Genomic DNA, 15798 nt, shown 5'->3' with positions numbered 1-15798 from the left:
TTTAACTTTTAAAAAAAGTTTTAAAAAATATCATTAATTCTATTGTTAAAAAAATATTATAAAATTTTTAAAATAGCATTAACTTTAACATTTATAAAATAAAATTAAAAAAATTATCATTAATATATATATATATATTTCATAGACCATTTTCAAAAATTTTAATGAATTTGTTGAAATTTGGTATTAACAATTTTGTCTTTGCACTTTTTTTTTTCTTTGAAGATTTTTTTTTATAAATTAAGTATTAACGAAACTTCTCAACCATTAAAAGTTATTTTTTAAATATTTTTAAAATAAAATATTACCGGTTTATGTTTAAAATGTGGTTGAATTTTTTTTTATTTATTTTTATTATTATTTTTTTTTTTTTAAGTTTAAAGATAATTTAATATTAATTTACACATATTTCACTTTTTCTTGCTTGGGCGCCTTCTTCTTTCTCCCGCCGTCCACTCTCCTCTGGTTCTCCTTCGCTCACAGTCGCGAACGACTGACGCCGATTCTCCGACTGAAGTCAGTTCTTCTTCAATCGCAGTCGCCACTCTCACCGGCGAGCACTCGGCAGCGACAGATTAATTACGTCTCTCATCTTCAGCAACGGATTGGCTAGATCTCTCCGTCTCCAGCGTGACCTGAGGTTTAATCTCTCTATCTCTGGCTCTCTCTATTTCTATCCAACCACCGCCTCCTTCATTTTACGGCCGCCGGCGAATCTGTCCCGATCCCAACTTTTCCCCCAATATCCCAAACCGGAATAAACCAAACCGAAACAGATCGCGGTTCAAAAACTAATTTCTCTTTTTCCTGATATCGGTTCCGTTTTCGGCTTAAGAAAACCGAATCGATAGTCGTTATATTCGATCGAATTGGTTTAGTGGCTGCATTTGTTGCCCTAATGGTGGGAAACTGGGGCCTGAGTGAATAACGGTTTCCTTCAAGGTTTCTGTTCCAATCCTCGCTTCCTGAATTGCTAATAGCTTCATGTTGATGAATTGATTTTAATACCTGATACGGTGAGCATGCCAATTTTAGTTATTCTAAATCCTTATTTCCTTCTGTGTATTTAGCTGATGTTATGCTCGAAGGCTCCGAATCTAAGAAAATTGAGAACTGAACCAGTTGGTCAGTTTGAATTCACAATTTTTTTTTTCTTGTTTATATTTCAAAATCTTACAGGATTATTTACTCTACACAAATGAATGATGATGATATTAAAAGTTACAAAATACTATATAAAAGAATGACGAACCCTTGATTTTTTTGGTGGAAATTCCTGCTGTTTAAGCTAAACTCTTGAACTTTTGAGCAACCTTCTTAGCTAAATTCGGTATGAATTTATTTTGCTTTTCATTTGATCGATTCCACAGAATCCATTGAGAATTCTTAGTATTCTATATGAGGAAGAACAATGGGAGGTAGATTCGTAATGTTTACTTTTCCCTCTTTGTAGTTTGATAAGATTGTAACTGGAACTTGATCTGCTTTTTTCTTTTTTTCTGACTTCTCGATGTTAATAAGATTTTCAGCTGTAGAAATTTTGAACTTCTAAACTTGATTTATCTTTAACTTGTATTTCGCATTCAAATAATTTTTTGGTATTTTCTTGCAATTGCAGTGCAGTCTGGTCAGAGCTGAGGCATCACAGTGTCTAAGATGGAGAGTGATGCGGATGCTGTGAAAAAAACGCAGCTGGTGGAAGCCCGAGCAAGAAATATTAGTCACAATGTTAGGTGCATTGAGTGCGGTAGTCAATCCATTGAAGATTCACAAGCTGATATTGCGATTCTCCTTAGAAAGGTACCAGTTATTTAGATTGAACTCCATGCTTAACAAGTTAACTTAGCCGGAAAATCAGGGAAATTCTGGGAAAGAATTATAGGGAAGTTCAAGAGTCCTTCTCTCTTGTGCAAAATTGTCCCTTTTTTCCTTTTAAAGAAAGACAATATATATATATTAATGATGAAAAACAGGAAAAGCTCCTCATAAGAGTGCACCATACGGAGATTATAAGAATAATTTAGTCCCATGAGTGAAGAGGAGAGCCCAAGCCCACCGCTAACAAATATTGTTTGCTTTGACCCGTTATGTATCGTGGTCAGCCTCACGGTTTTAAAACGCATCTACTAGGGAGAGGTTTCCACACCCTTGTGAGGAATGCTTTCTTAACGATCCACCCCCTCTTGAGGACCCAACGTCCTTGCTGGCACACCGCCCGGTGGTTGGCTCTGATACCATTTGTAACAGCCCAAGCCCACCGCCCGGGGGTGGTTTCATGATTCTTCTAGAGTTGTTGTTTTGATGCAAGAAATCTTCCTTAGAGTTAGAAGATTCCCTTCAAAATAACTATCTATGCTGGCAGCCCTTTGGAAATTCTTAATGCATATTTTTTGATAAACTCCATTGGATCATGAATGATGGACTAAAAAAGACTGACTCACCAGATCATGAATCTTTGCTACATGATGATTTCTCACAGATTTGTTGAGTTTTCTATCTTCTGTCAGTAATTTATGATCAATATTGTTTTGCATTAAACTTGCTTGATGTTTGGTCGTATTTGTAATATCACCATAGTTGATCCGTGATGAGATTCGGTCGGGGAAATCGGACAAGGAGATCTTTAAAAAGCTCGAGAATGATTACGGGGAGACGATCCTTTATACCCCAAAGTTCGACCTCCAAACTGCAGCATTATGGCTATCACCGGTCAGTATATATCAGTAAGAAATTCAAAGATTAAATAAATATTTCTTCCCATTTCATGTAAAATTCTAGTTCTAAACATGTTACCTTGGAATATAGGTGTTAGTGGCTGGTGCTGCTGCTGGAGTATGGGCTTATAGCAAGTACAAGCAGAAGTCTAACGTTCATATCATGGCTTTAAATATAGTCAGGGGCGTTCCATTGACCCCTAGAGAGAAGCAAACCATGTTAGATCTCCTCTCACCTCCACCACCTCAGAGAGCCGCTTCTTTATGGTGGAGGAGATGGCGTAGCCAGTGAGGTAACTACTCTCCATTGCTAGCTCGAACAACAGTCCTAAGAATTTCATGAGTATGGCACGGAATTTTGGCTCAAAGACAAGCAACACAAAATGAAGCAATGAAAGCTCCTCATTCAAGACAAACCGTGTCGTAATAATCACCTCGAGAAACATGTTTGGCGGTTTCGTTGAATAATTTTTCATGTCGGTGTCTTGTTTCTTCCCTCATTGCCCATTTTATGTATAAATAGGTATATTTCTTCAGTGATGTTATTGTTCAATTGGTTCAGACATGTGTTATCGATCAAGATTTTAGTAGTTTGAGTCACTCGTTTTATTACATTGAATGCAAAAGAAAGAAAGAAAGTATGTAAATTTCTTGAATTTTGATAATAAATGGCAGCCTTGATTGGGTGCTCCTCTAAGATTCTCGGTAAACTCGGGCTCGTGTGGGACCATGTCGCCCGAGCAATCATAGTACGACTGCTCATGGGGCTTAGTTAAGTAGAATCGGGGATGACCCTATTTGCTCAGTGCATCATTTCTTTCAAACTAGATCATAAATGTCAGCCCGAACATAACCCGATGATCCTACTTGCTCGATGCATACTTTCTTTCAAACTAGATCATAAATGTCAGCCCGAATATAACCCGATGACCCTACTTGCTCGATGCATACTTTCTTTCAAACTAGATCATAAATATCAGCCCGAACATAACCCTTTACGATATAAATAAAACCCACAAACCCAATTCTTAAATTTTCCAAATTTCCCTCAACAATTTTCATCTCAATGCCAAAACCCTCAAAACCCGATTCAATTCTTCCATCCATTGACCTCCGACGAGAAGCAAAGCATGTCAAACCAACGTGCTGGCATATGCAGATTTCAACTCTCCAACTGGCGACGAACAGGTCAAGATGCTTCGATCAGATCAAAACTTCATTTAAATCCAATCATGCGTTCAAAAAAAGGGGCTACACTGTTTTTCGTCAACTTCAAGAAAAGATTGACTATTCGTAAGTCGTCCCTTTCCATCCTTAATGATGTTGACTTCAATTTATACGATAAACTTGGTTGACCCAACTCTGTCTTATTCCATTTGTTCTTCATGATTGATGAGTGGAAATGATACAGTTTGGTGGAAGGGGGAAAGATTTTCACATTGAGAGCTTCTTTAAACACCAATAGCTTCAAAAACATATTGCATATTCATCTTTGATTAGGTACTGCTCTGTTAAGGCTCAGATGGATAGAAGCACAGGTAGCACTGGTTATGGTGGCAATACACAACAGGATCAACCTGGGTTCGCAGGTCCAAGCATGTACCAACCAAATACAGGTAGCCCACCTAATAATTTTACACAATATGCTGAACCTGAGCTCCCAGGTCCAACTATGTATCAAGCTAATACAGTCCGTGGGACTGTTTGGAGCTCTGGATTGTTTGATTGCCATGAAGATGAGACTAATGGTTAGTTTTTGCTTTCGATTTTGTAACGATTTAGTCCATATCGTGAAAGTATTGGATTGATACTCCAAAATTGTTGTCTGCTAGCATATGATCTGTGAAGATCCCAATTATTTGAAATGTCTGTGGAGCTGTTCTTTTACGCATTAGTTTCTGTTTGACAGCGGTCATGACAGCATTCCTTCCATGCGTGACATTTGGACAGATTGCAGAAGTAATGGATCAAGGAGAAATGAGTAAGGACTTTCTTTTAACCTTGAAGTTGTGTGAGATCTCGTGTCGATTGAAGAGAGAAACGAAGCATTCCTTATAAGGGTGTGGAAACCTTTCCTTAGGATCTGTAAGGCTGACGTCGATACGTAACTAGTCAAAGTGAATAATGTCTGCTAGCGGTAGACTTGGGCTGTTACAAATGGTATGAGAGTTAGATACCGGGCGGTGTGTCAACGAGGAGGCTAGGCCCTCAAAGGGGGTGGATTGTGAGATCCCATATCGGTTGGAGAAGGGAATGAGGCATTTCTTATAAGGGTGTGGAAACCTCTCCCTAGTGGACACGTTTTAAAACCGTGAGGCCGACGGTGATACGTAATGGGTCAAAGCGGACAATATTTGCTAGTGGTGGGCTTGGACTGTTACAAACGGTATCAGAACTAGACACCGGGCGGTGTGCCAGCGAGGACACTGGGCCTCTAAGGGAGTGGATTGTAAGATCCCATATGGGTTGGAGAAGGGAACGAAGCATTTCTTATAAGGGTGTGGAAACCTCTCCCTAGCAAAAGCGATACGTAACGGGTCAAAGCGGACAATACATTTCATAGCTTCCATTTGTGTTAAAAGTTAAATGAAGGTGTTGTATGTTGCTGATATATTTGTGATACTCATTGCAGCCTGTCCTCTGGGGAGTCTTATATATGCTCTGATGATGCCTGCTTTGTGCTCTCAATGGGTGATGGGGTCAAGCTACAGAAAAAGACTGAGAGAGAGATATAATTTGGTAGAAGCTCCATACACTGATATCATTTCTCATGTGTTCTGCCCATGTTGTTCACTTTGCCAAGAGTTCAGAGAGCTCCGGAAGAGAGGACTTGACCCATCCTTAGGTACTTATCCTTCTTTCAATTCTATTTATGAACTGTATAGCTCGTTGAGGAACTTTGTTAAGCATTAGCAAAGATCGGTTTTGCTCCCCCATGATATATCTTTTTGCCCGTCTAAGTTAGCCTGTCATAACTGTGAGATCTCACATTGGTTGGGGAGGAGAACGAAGCATTCTTTATTAGGGTGTGGAAACCTCTCCCTAGTAAACGTGTTTTGAAAACTTTGGGTGGAAGTCTAGAAGGAAAAGCCCAAAGAGGACAATATTTGCTATCCGTGGACTTGGGCTGTTACAATTGGTATGAGAGCCAGTCACTGGACGGTGTGCCAATGAGGATGCTGAGCCCAGAAGGGGGTGGATACAGAGCGGTGTGCCAGCGAGGACACTGGGCCCTGGAAAGGGGTGAATCGTGAGATCCCAGTTGAGCCCAGAAGGAGGTGGATACTGAGCGGTGTGCCAGCGAGGACACTGGGCCCTGGAAAGGGGTGAATCGTGAGATCTCAGCTGAACCCAGAAGGGGGTGGATACCGAGCAATGTGCCAGCGAGGACACTGGGCCCTGGAAAGGGGTGAATCGTGAGATCCCAGCTGAGCCCAGAAGGGGGTGGATACCAAGCAGTGTGCCAGCGAGGACACTGGCCCCTGGAAAGGGGTGAATCGTGAGATCCCAGCTGAGCCCAGAAGGGGGTGGATACCGAGCGGTGTGCCAGCGAGGACACTGGGCCCCGGAAGGAGGTGAATCGTGAGATCCCACATCAAATGGAGAGAGGAACGAGTGCTTGTGAGAACGCTGGGCCCCCGAAGGGGGATGGATCGTGAAATCCCACGTCGATTGGAGAGAGGAACGAGTGCTAGCGAGGACGCTGGGCCCTGAAGGGGGGTGGATCGTGAGATCCCACGTCGATTAGAGAGCGGAGCGAGTGCTAGTGATGACGCTGGACCAAAGGGGGGTGGATGGTAAGATGCCACATCAGTTGGGAAGGACAAAGTATTCTTTATAAGGTTGTGGAAACCTCTCCTAACAGACGCATTTTAAAAACCTTGNTGAAGGGGGGTGGATCGTGAGATCCCACTTCGATTAGAGAGCGGAGCGAGTGCTAGTGATGACGCTGGACCCTAAAGGGGGGTGGATGGTAAGATGCCACATCAGTTGGGAAGGACAAAGTATTCTTTATAAGGTTGTGGAAACCTCTCCTAACAGACGCATTTTAAAAACCTTGAGGGGAAGCTCGAAAGGAAAAGTCTAAAGAAGACAATATCTACTAGCAGTGGACTTAGGCTGTTACAAAAACTCTTGTCGTTTCTTCTCTTTGTCATTGGGACTTTGAAGGCTGCCATGATATGCTCAGCTTAATAGCCTACGACAGGGACATGTTTCGAAGTGGTTTAAAACATGACAAAAGTGATTTTAAACGTTTTATAATCACTCCCAAACATGTCCTAACAGTTAAACTTGTGTCGTCTGACAGTTTGTGTAGCTTTAAAATCAGTGTGTCGAGATGTGAGCTATAACTTATGAATGATTATGTCTATCCAACATGTTACGTACAGGATGGAATGGAATTTTAGCTCAAAAACAGGCAGCACAACATGAGACAGTGGAAGTCCCTCCTCCAAGACAAACCATGTTTTAACCATCACCTGACAACATGTCCCAAGTTTTCTCAACTTTCAATTATGTGCTTGGTTCTGTTTTTTTCTTATGTTCTTTTCCTTTTCTTTTCTAGTTAAGTTAGTAGATTCTTGTTGTTTTTATAAATGTGTGTTTCTTTTGATAATTGCCATAGTNTGTTTTTATAAATGTGTGTTTCTTTTGATAATTGCCATAGTGCCCTTGTTTTCTATCTTACAAATGTATTGAATGCAATTTTTAATGAAAAGTAGATCAAATGTTATTATTATTTTCAACCGATAGTTAATAAGATTATCGATTCCAACATATAAACGTCACTCGGTGTTCCTCTCGAATTTTTGTGGATGGATGAATCAAATTTTATTGATAGGTAAGGAAGAGTACTGTTCATTCTCTTCTGCTCCCTTTTTCATCTGGGTTGGAACGAATCTTTGCGAGACCCATTTGAGACAGGTTAAATAAACATCTTTATATCAAACGCTTCCGATTTTTTTTAAATTAAAAAGGGTAACTGATTCGTTCATCATTCACGAAGAAAGTCCAACAACATAGGGAGTGTTTCGATTATTTAAATTTTACACACCGATAAAAGAAAACGAGATGCACGTTGTAACGTTGAGTGGTCGGGAGATCGAACCATGGCAGAGGGGGGCTGTTCAAGCATCAGAGTGGCCCCATTCATCAACTTTTGAGGCCACAACGCCCACATTTTTGATGTCAGTGATATTATCTGTGTTTTTTACCATCTCAAAGCGTTATAATCTATGAATTGTTGTTAGAAATGGAAAGGATTTGGAGTAGAAAGCTCACTTACCCTGATGGATTTTGGGAGTGGCAGCTGCCGTTGCATCACTAAGAAGAGTGATTGAATGGTAATCCAAAGACACAGCATCAAAAACTGTCTGTCTGATACAGTTTGGCGTTTGAACACCTACAAATTCAAAGGAATGCATTGGTGCACGGTAGAGACAGAGACGGAAAATATAATCTCAGTTATCGTTTAGCTAACTGGGTGTAACGGCATAAGCCCACATTTAGTAGATATTGTTTGTTTTGGCTCATTATGTATCGCCAAAACGCATCTATTAGGGAGAGGTTTCCATACTTTTATAAGGAAAGTTTTCATTCTCCTTTTCAATCGATATGGGATCTCACAATACACCCCTTTAGGGGTCCAACGTCCTCGTTGGCTCACCGCTCGGTGCTTTGCTCTGATACCATTTATAACAGCTCATGCCAACTGCTAGTAGATATTGTCCACTGTGACCCGTTACGTGTCTGCTAGGGAGAGGTTTCCATACCCTTATAAGAAATGTTTTGTTCTCCTCTCCCATGGATGTGGGATCTCACAATCCATCCTTTGGGAGCAAGCGTCATGATACCATTTGTAACAGGCCAATCTCACCACTAGCAGATATTATCTACTTTGACCAGTTACTTATTGTCATCAGCCTCACTGTTTTAAAACGTGTAGGGAGAGGTTTCCACACCCTTATAAGGAATGTTTCGTTCACCTATCTAACTGAGGTTCGATCTCACATGGAGAGAAGTCTCTCCTCATTTCCTCTCTCGTTTTTCGTTTAAAGGGAGATTCCTCACCCAAGTCGACGGGAATCCTTAGATATCGAGTATAAATGGAGTATCTTACCAGCAACAACCAAATGAGTGATACCCACGCCCTGCAGAAGGGAATGCAAGTTAGTATCAAAAAAGGCACTAAACCTTGTTTTCACCAACTTATATTCTCCTTCTTTCATTTCAAGGCCTTCTACAAGCTCTGCCCCTCTGCTTCCCTTTGCAGCTGGCTTCAGCTTCCCATTGCCATAGTAATGGCGCCGAAACCGTTCCACATCTCGTCCTTCAGGATCGTGCTCTCGGACAACCTACGACAAAACAAAAAATGAACAGCAATCCCCGACAAACATAAACCTAAAACAACTCAAAATAACTGTAGCTGTCCCGGTTCCCAGCCAGTAGATATTGTCCTTTTAGACTTTCTTATGGATTTCTCCTCAATATTTTTAAAAAACATTTGTTAGGGAGAGGTTTACACACCCTTATCAAAAATATTTTGTTCTCCTCCCCAGTCGATGTGGGATCTCAACTATTACAAATAATATCAGAGCCAGATACCGAGCGATATACCAAGAAGAAGGCTGAGTCTCGAAATGGGTGGACACGAGGCGGTGTGTCAGTAAGGACACTTGGTCTCGAAAGAGTGAATTGGGAGGTCCCACATCGATTAGAGAAGGGAACAAGTGCCAACGAGGACGCTGGTTCCCGAAGGGAGGTGGATCGTGAGATCCCACATCGGTTGTGGAGGAGAATAAAACATTTTTTATAAGACCGTGTTTTAAAAGCAGAAAGTCAAAGAGAATAATATATCAGCTAGCTAGCGGTGAGCTTGAGCTGTTATAATAACAAACCCAGATAACGAACACGCCCCGCTTTCTTGCAATCTCGACAGCCCGATACACGCTTGGGAGTATGGCGCGGGCTCCTGGTATAGCGAACGGGGAGCCTTCATCGATGAAATCCTTCTGGAAACGAAGAATTGGAAGAAGGTTAAGAAGAGAGTTGTGGATGTCGAGAAGAGAATAAGAAAGAACCTGCATGTCAATGACGAGAAGAGCAGTGTGATTCCATTGATCCGCCATAGCCAAACAGCTCCGAGCAATAATGAGTCTCTTGAAAGAAAGAAGAAAAACATTGAATTGAATTCATGAACTGACAAGATTGTCGGTTATTGGTGTAGGCTCAATTATAAAAAAAACATCAGTTCAAATATGGGTTTGTCGTAATGTTTGTCCCATTGGGCCTACAATGGTGTGTTGACACTTCAATGCCTCGCCGTCAAAATTAACCAATCCAACTTAATGATACAGTTGTACCTTGGTTATTATATTGAAATTTAGAGGTAAATATTAAGGGTATATTTGATTCAAGATCGAGATTGGACTCAAATAACTGTTTACGCCTCTGAACGGTGGTTTTGGCAATGATGACGATGTGTAGCAACTGACAATGGCAGTGTGCTAGAGATCCCCCACGTCAATTGGAGAGGGAAACAAAACATTCTTTATAAGGGTATAGAAACATCTCTCTATCATAATTTTAAAAACAGTGAAACTAACGAGGATATGTAACGAGCTAAGGCAGACAATATCTACTGGTGGTGGGCTTAGGTTGTTACAAATGGTATTTGAGTCAGTCACTTGGTGATGTACCAGCGAAGATGTTGACCCCCAAGGAGGGGTGGATTGAAAGATCTCACATCGGTTGGAGAGGAGAACAAAACATTTCTTATAGGGTTATAAAGGTGTATAAACCTCTCCCTAACATAAGCGTTTTAAAATCGTGAGGCTGACAAGCTTACGGTAATATGTAACGAGCTAAAACGGATAATATCTACTAGCGGTGAGCTTGAGTTGTTACAATTTTAACTTTGTTGTTTGGCACGTTGTACCTTGGTTACTATATTGAAATTTAGAGGTAAACATTAAGGGTATGTTCCATTCAAGATTAAAATTGGACCCAAATAATAAGTACCATAAAAACTAACCGTTTACGCCTCCAAACCGTAGTTCCAACGGTGGCGGTGTGTAGCAACTGACAATAGCAGTGTGCTAGAGATCCCACATCAATTGGAGAGAGAAACAAAACATTCTTTATAAGGGTATAGAGAAACATCTCTCTTCCGTACGTATTTTAAAAACGGTGAAGCTGAGGATGATATGTAACAGGCTAAAACAGACAATATCTACTAGTGGTGGGCTTGAGCTGTTAGAAATGGTACCAGAGTCAGTCACTTGGCGATGTACACGTTAGGCCCCCAAGAGGGTGGATTGAAAGATCTCACGTCAGTTAGAGAGGAGAACAAAACATTTCATAAAAGTTCGAAGGGTGTATAAACCTCTCTCTAACAGACGCATTTTAAAATCGTGAAGCTAACAAGCTTACGGTAATATGTAACGAGCTAAAACGGATAATATCTACTAGCAGTGAGCTCGAGTTATTACAGTTTGCTACGTTTATATGTTTTTGCACTGTTCTCGCTTAACAAAAAGGCTGGAAGATGATCGTAGAAGATAGAATAGAGATTTGAATATCTGATCTTTTAAATCTGAATTAATTAAATTAACTATAGTTTGAGTTGTTAATTTTTTTATTGCAAACATTATTAAGGAATAAAATATATTCAATACGCCATAATACAAAATTAATTAAGTGGGTTACAGCTCAAAAGAGATTATTAATTAAAGCTAATAAAAACAACAATATTAATTAATTAACAAAAACATTATATATGATTAAAATAATCCCTAATAATAATAATATGAATATTAAAAAGGATTAAATGGAGATTAATTAATTAATTAATTAATTAATTAATTAATTAATTAAATCAAAAGCCAGTTCCATAAGTGGTATCAGCTCCAACTAGGTGTGTGCATGAGAGTGGTACCAAACAAAGCCCTCTACTCCTCAGCTCCTTCAATGGCTTCTCTTGCCTTTTCCTTTCATCTCCCTAATAATAACATATTAATTTAACCCATTTATATCATATAAAATATGATCGACTTTAATTTTTTAGAAAGAAAAGCGTTCGGTAGCTGTTCGTGTAGAAAAGTAATAGAAGTGTTCGAAAAATTCAATAAACCCGACCCAATTTGTATGTTTTGATTTGAGTTGGGTTATAAAGTTACTTCAATCTGGTTGAATTCAAATAAATGAAAACTTTATAAGTTGGTTGGTTCGTGAATTATACTAAAATAATATATATATATATATATATAATGAATAAATAGATATTTTAAAAATTAACATTTTATTTTTTTATTAAATATAAAAATTTAAATAAATGATTGGAACAACTCAAACCAACCAAACCGTACAAATTTATAGTTGGGTTAGGCTGGACTCATTATTTAACGAGAGTTGTTTAGGTTAAAAAAATTTACAAACCGAACAATTAAGTTAGGTCTAAAAATGTCTCGACTTGACCCGACTCAACCCATGAACACCCATATGAAGAAAATTTTGAAATCTTGCTAACTTTTTAGAAAAAAATTGGATTCTATCAATTTTGACGATAATAACGAGAAAGATATAGTGGAAAAGTACAAAAAGATAAGGGTTTGAAATTGAAACTTTTTAAAGAATAAAGACTAAAGTGAAATGAACGCTTTAACAATCGAGAGCAAGTATTTAAAGGTGAATATAAAGCTAAGAACCTTATTCCTTTTCATTCCCTTTAGTTTCTTCTTTATTATTATTTTTTTTTTTAATTTTGATTCATTTTATGATTTATGATGTCAAAAATCTATCATTTGCAAAAACGTCGGTCGATATTTAGGAAAAAAACCCTAAAAAAAACTCGTAAAAATGACTCGAATCAATTAAACCAAAGTTAACCCTTCTTAAACGAGTCATTGATCTTCAGTGTTATCAAGTTAAATATTTTTAAAAATTAGAGAAAAAAAACCCTTTTTAAATAAGCTCACAAGCATCATAACCCAAAAATCCATTTTTTTTTTAATCACATATTACTCTTCAAAGAACATTAAACCAAAAGTTAAAAACATTACTCGTCAATTTATGAAAACGTATGAACTTTGTCACAAAAAAGAAAACCGACCCGTTGTAAATAAGCTCTCGAACATCACAACCCAGAAGTCAAAATTTTGAAACAAACATTAGTAAAAAAGATATTACTCGTTAAAGATTATTAATCCAAAAGTTAAAATTTTTTTAAAAAATTTACTCGTCAACTTATGAAAAGGTATGAGCTTTTTCACCAAACAGAAAACCGACCCATTTTAAATAATCTCTCGAACATCACAACCCAGAAGTCGAAATTTTGAAAAAAAAATTAGTAAAAAAGATATCACTCGTCGATATTCATACGAACGCCCTCGAATGCATGAAACTGTTTAAGCTTTAGTATATACTTACAAGAGGCTGTGAATTCGTGAGCTCTTTTGGAGCACTTCGCAGATAAGGGTAACTAAGAGCCTGCCAGTCAAAAAAGGAGAGAAAGCTATGAAGATCCAAAGAAAAGAATGTTGAGAAAAGCATGAGATTTTACTGTGCCTTTTTTACCTCTCAATCTCCACTTACATAATAATAATAGGGTCTCTTTTACAGAGCTTAAAACTGTAAATGGGTAAAAAAAATAGGCTTTTTACCTCAATTTGTCCCCGAAGAAATCTGATATACCCAATAGCTTCTGACAGCACCGAGGCAGTATCAGTCTGCAAAAGGGAAGGGAAAAGGAATTTATANGCAAAAAGAAAGGGAAAAGGAATTTATATATATATATATATATAAATAAATATAGATATAAATAAATATAGATATAAATAAATAAATATATATATATAAATAAATATATATATATATACATATATATATGTTGAGGATTATTGGGATTGGGAGTGTCCCACATTGGTTAATTTAGTGGAAGATCATGGGTTTATAAGTGAGGAATACTATCTCCATTGGTATGAGGCCTTTTGGGGAAGCCCAAAGCAAAGCCATGAGAGCTTATGCTCAAAGTGGACAATATCATACCATTGTGGAGAGTCGTGATTCCTAACATGGTATCAGAGCCATGCCCTAAACTTAACCATGCCAATAAAATCCTCAAATATCGAACAAAGAATGGCGAGCCTCGAAGGTGTAGTCAAAAGTGACTAAAGTGTCGAACAAATGGTGTACTTTGTTCGAGGGCTCCAGAGAAAGGAGTCGAGCCTCAATTAAGGGGAGGCTATTCGAGAGCTCCATAAGCCTCAGGGGAGGCTTATAGTGTGCTTTGTTCGAGGGGAGGATTGTTGAGGATTATTGGGATTGGGAGTGTCCCACATTGGTTAATTTAGTGGAAGATCATGGGTTTATAAGTGACNCGAATGCATGAAACTTTTAAGCTTTAGTATATACTTACCAGAGGCTGTGAATTCGTGAGCTCTTTTGGAGCACTTCGCTGATAAGGGTAACTAAGAGCCTGCCAGTCAAAAAAGGAGAGAAAGCTATGAAGATCCAGAGAAAAGAATGTTGAGAAAAGCATGAGATTTTACTGTGCCTTTTTTACCTCTCAATCTCCACTTACATAATAATAATAGGGTCTCTTTTACAGAGCTTAAAACTGTAAATGGGTAAAAAAAAATAGGCTTTTTACCTCAATTTGTCCCTGAAGAAATCTGATATACCCAATAGCTTCTGACAGCACCGAGGCAGTATCAGTCTACAAAAGGGAAGGGAAAAGGAATTTATATATATATTTTTTTTTAATTTATTTATTTAGTTAGTTATTTATTTATTGAAGTTGTTAGTGTTTAGAAGGAAATTACTGTAGTAATAAAGTAATAGTTAAATTATACCGATACCCGTGAACTCTGAGGTAAGTTTCGGTAACGTGTAAAAATTGAAAAACGTATGTAATATCATTTATAACATTATTCTCGTAAATTGATTTACGGGTAAAAATGAAAATTTTTAAAATTGAGTGAAACATAGTAAAAACTAAGATATTTTATGTAAATTTAACCTAAACCCTAAATTTTACCTTTCCGAATGGAGAGACGATTTGGTGAAGAGCTGTAATTCGATCTACGAGCTTCTCCTTCCTCACCTGTTATTATTCGATCATAAAGATGCAAACTTTTCATAAACCTTTCATAAATTGAAGTTTTGAAGTAAAATCTACCTTTAAAGGTGGTTGGGTTGAAGATGGCGGATGAACCCTAGCTTTCTTACACGCGCCACCGCCGACGACAGCGGAGCGATTCGACTGTTCAAGTAAGGGAGAATGTTACAATTTGAGAACAAAAGCAAAGCCAAGGAAGTGGCTCACCTCCAACGAGCGGTCGGGGTCGGGGGCGCCACTGCCACCGCCGGAGACGACACGGTTGCTCCCGTGATGTGGGTTGTTAGTATTACATGAAAAGTGAGCAAAGTTTGGATTGTTGTTGAAGATTTGGTGTTGGAAATTCTCCAACTTTGTTGGATGATAATGAGTCATCTGGGTTTGGTTGAAAACCCTATGTTCTTCGCCTCTGATAACACAAAAAAGACATAAAAGTGAAGAAATTAAAGAACATCATATAATTACATGACAAATTGGCTCCATGTCTGAGGCTGTTCAGCTAAAGAAGTTGTCCACCAATTAGGGTTTCCACCCATCATTTGCTTAACTTCAGCTCTAGAATCTATGAGGCTTTTTGGAGGTGGAAGAGAACTTAAAATATATATACTCTTACGGTTTGTGCTATATTTCAAAAATATTCTTAAATTTTCAAAATTAACGTTAAAAAGTTGAGAGATAATCTATGAGGTATCGATTGATGATTTTCGTCTATATATTGACGATAATTGTGAGATCCTACGTCGATTGGAGAGGGGAATGAAGCGTTCATGATGTGAAAATCTCTTCCTAACAAACGCATAATGGGGGAAGTCAAAAGGGAAAGCCCAAAAAACTGGAGGGGAAGTCTGGAAAAGAAAGTTTAAAGAGGACAATATGTGGGTGAGTACCGGTTCTATTGCATAACTCTGAAAAAGCGGGCAATATCTACTATTGGTGGGCTTGAGAAGAAGGGATTCAAACCTGATT

General features: G+C 38.4%; 4 protein-coding genes and 1 long non-coding RNA gene across 8 annotated transcripts; 2 read left to right on the top strand and 3 right to left on the bottom strand.

Annotated features, from left to right (window-relative positions):
- Window positions 1-414: 414 nt before the first annotated feature.
- On the top strand, window positions 415-3405 carry LOC111807817 (cytochrome c-type biogenesis CcmH-like mitochondrial protein). Of its 4 annotated transcripts, none has more exons than XM_023693698.1 (4): window positions 415-640; window positions 1624-1800; window positions 2578-2709; window positions 2806-3405. In XM_023693698.1, exons 2-4 carry the CDS (start codon window positions 1657-1659, stop codon window positions 3004-3006), a joined length of 477 nt encoding a protein of 158 aa, XP_023549466.1. In that variant the 5' UTR covers window positions 415-640; window positions 1624-1656; the 3' UTR covers window positions 3007-3405. The 4 variants fall into 4 exon arrangements, with proteins under 4 accessions (XP_023549466.1, XP_023549465.1, XP_023549464.1 ...); XM_023693697.1 differs by having other exon boundaries at window positions 1619-1800; XM_023693696.1 differs by having other exon boundaries at window positions 415-942; window positions 1619-1800.
- Window positions 3406-3769: 364 nt separating this feature from the next.
- On the top strand, window positions 3770-7321 carry LOC111807411 (protein PLANT CADMIUM RESISTANCE 8). Its single transcript, XM_023693127.1, has 5 exons — window positions 3770-4007; window positions 4215-4462; window positions 4624-4695; window positions 5347-5559; window positions 7106-7321. The coding sequence occupies exons 1-5, from the start codon at window positions 3781-3783 to the stop codon at window positions 7186-7188; spliced, it is 843 nt and encodes a 280-aa protein (XP_023548895.1). The 5' UTR covers window positions 3770-3780; the 3' UTR covers window positions 7189-7321.
- Window positions 7322-7654: 333 nt separating this feature from the next.
- LOC111807318 (probable inactive nicotinamidase At3g16190) lies at window positions 7655-9920 on the bottom strand. The gene is made up of 5 exons (XM_023692987.1): window positions 9797-9920; window positions 9614-9727; window positions 8836-9070; window positions 8002-8118; window positions 7655-7917 (listed from the first exon to the last, which is right to left on the bottom strand). Exons 1-5 carry the CDS (start codon window positions 9842-9844, stop codon window positions 7844-7846), a joined length of 588 nt encoding a protein of 195 aa, XP_023548755.1. The 5' UTR covers window positions 9845-9920; the 3' UTR covers window positions 7655-7843.
- Window positions 9921-11605: 1685 nt separating this feature from the next.
- Window positions 11606-13435, bottom strand: LOC111806453. The gene is made up of 3 exons (XR_002816811.1): window positions 13376-13435; window positions 13143-13202; window positions 11606-11715 (listed from the first exon to the last, which is right to left on the bottom strand). It is a non-coding gene; the product is annotated as an uncharacterized LOC111806453 (long non-coding RNA).
- A 1298-nt stretch (window positions 13436-14733) lies between these two features.
- Window positions 14734-15368, bottom strand: LOC111807097 (transcription factor bHLH68-like). The gene is made up of 4 exons (XM_023692673.1): window positions 15298-15368; window positions 15040-15241; window positions 14893-14976; window positions 14734-14817 (listed from the first exon to the last, which is right to left on the bottom strand). Exons 1-4 carry the CDS (start codon window positions 15366-15368, stop codon window positions 14734-14736), a joined length of 441 nt encoding a protein of 146 aa, XP_023548441.1.
- Window positions 15369-15798: the final 430 nt, after the last annotated feature.

The sequence above is a fragment of the Cucurbita pepo genome, chromosome LG12 (genome assembly GCF_002806865.2).
Source record: "Cucurbita pepo subsp. pepo cultivar mu-cu-16 chromosome LG12, ASM280686v2, whole genome shotgun sequence".
NCBI lineage: Eukaryota > Viridiplantae > Streptophyta > Magnoliopsida > Cucurbitales > Cucurbitaceae > Cucurbita > Cucurbita pepo.
This window is presented reverse-complemented; position numbering and strand designations above follow the sequence as displayed.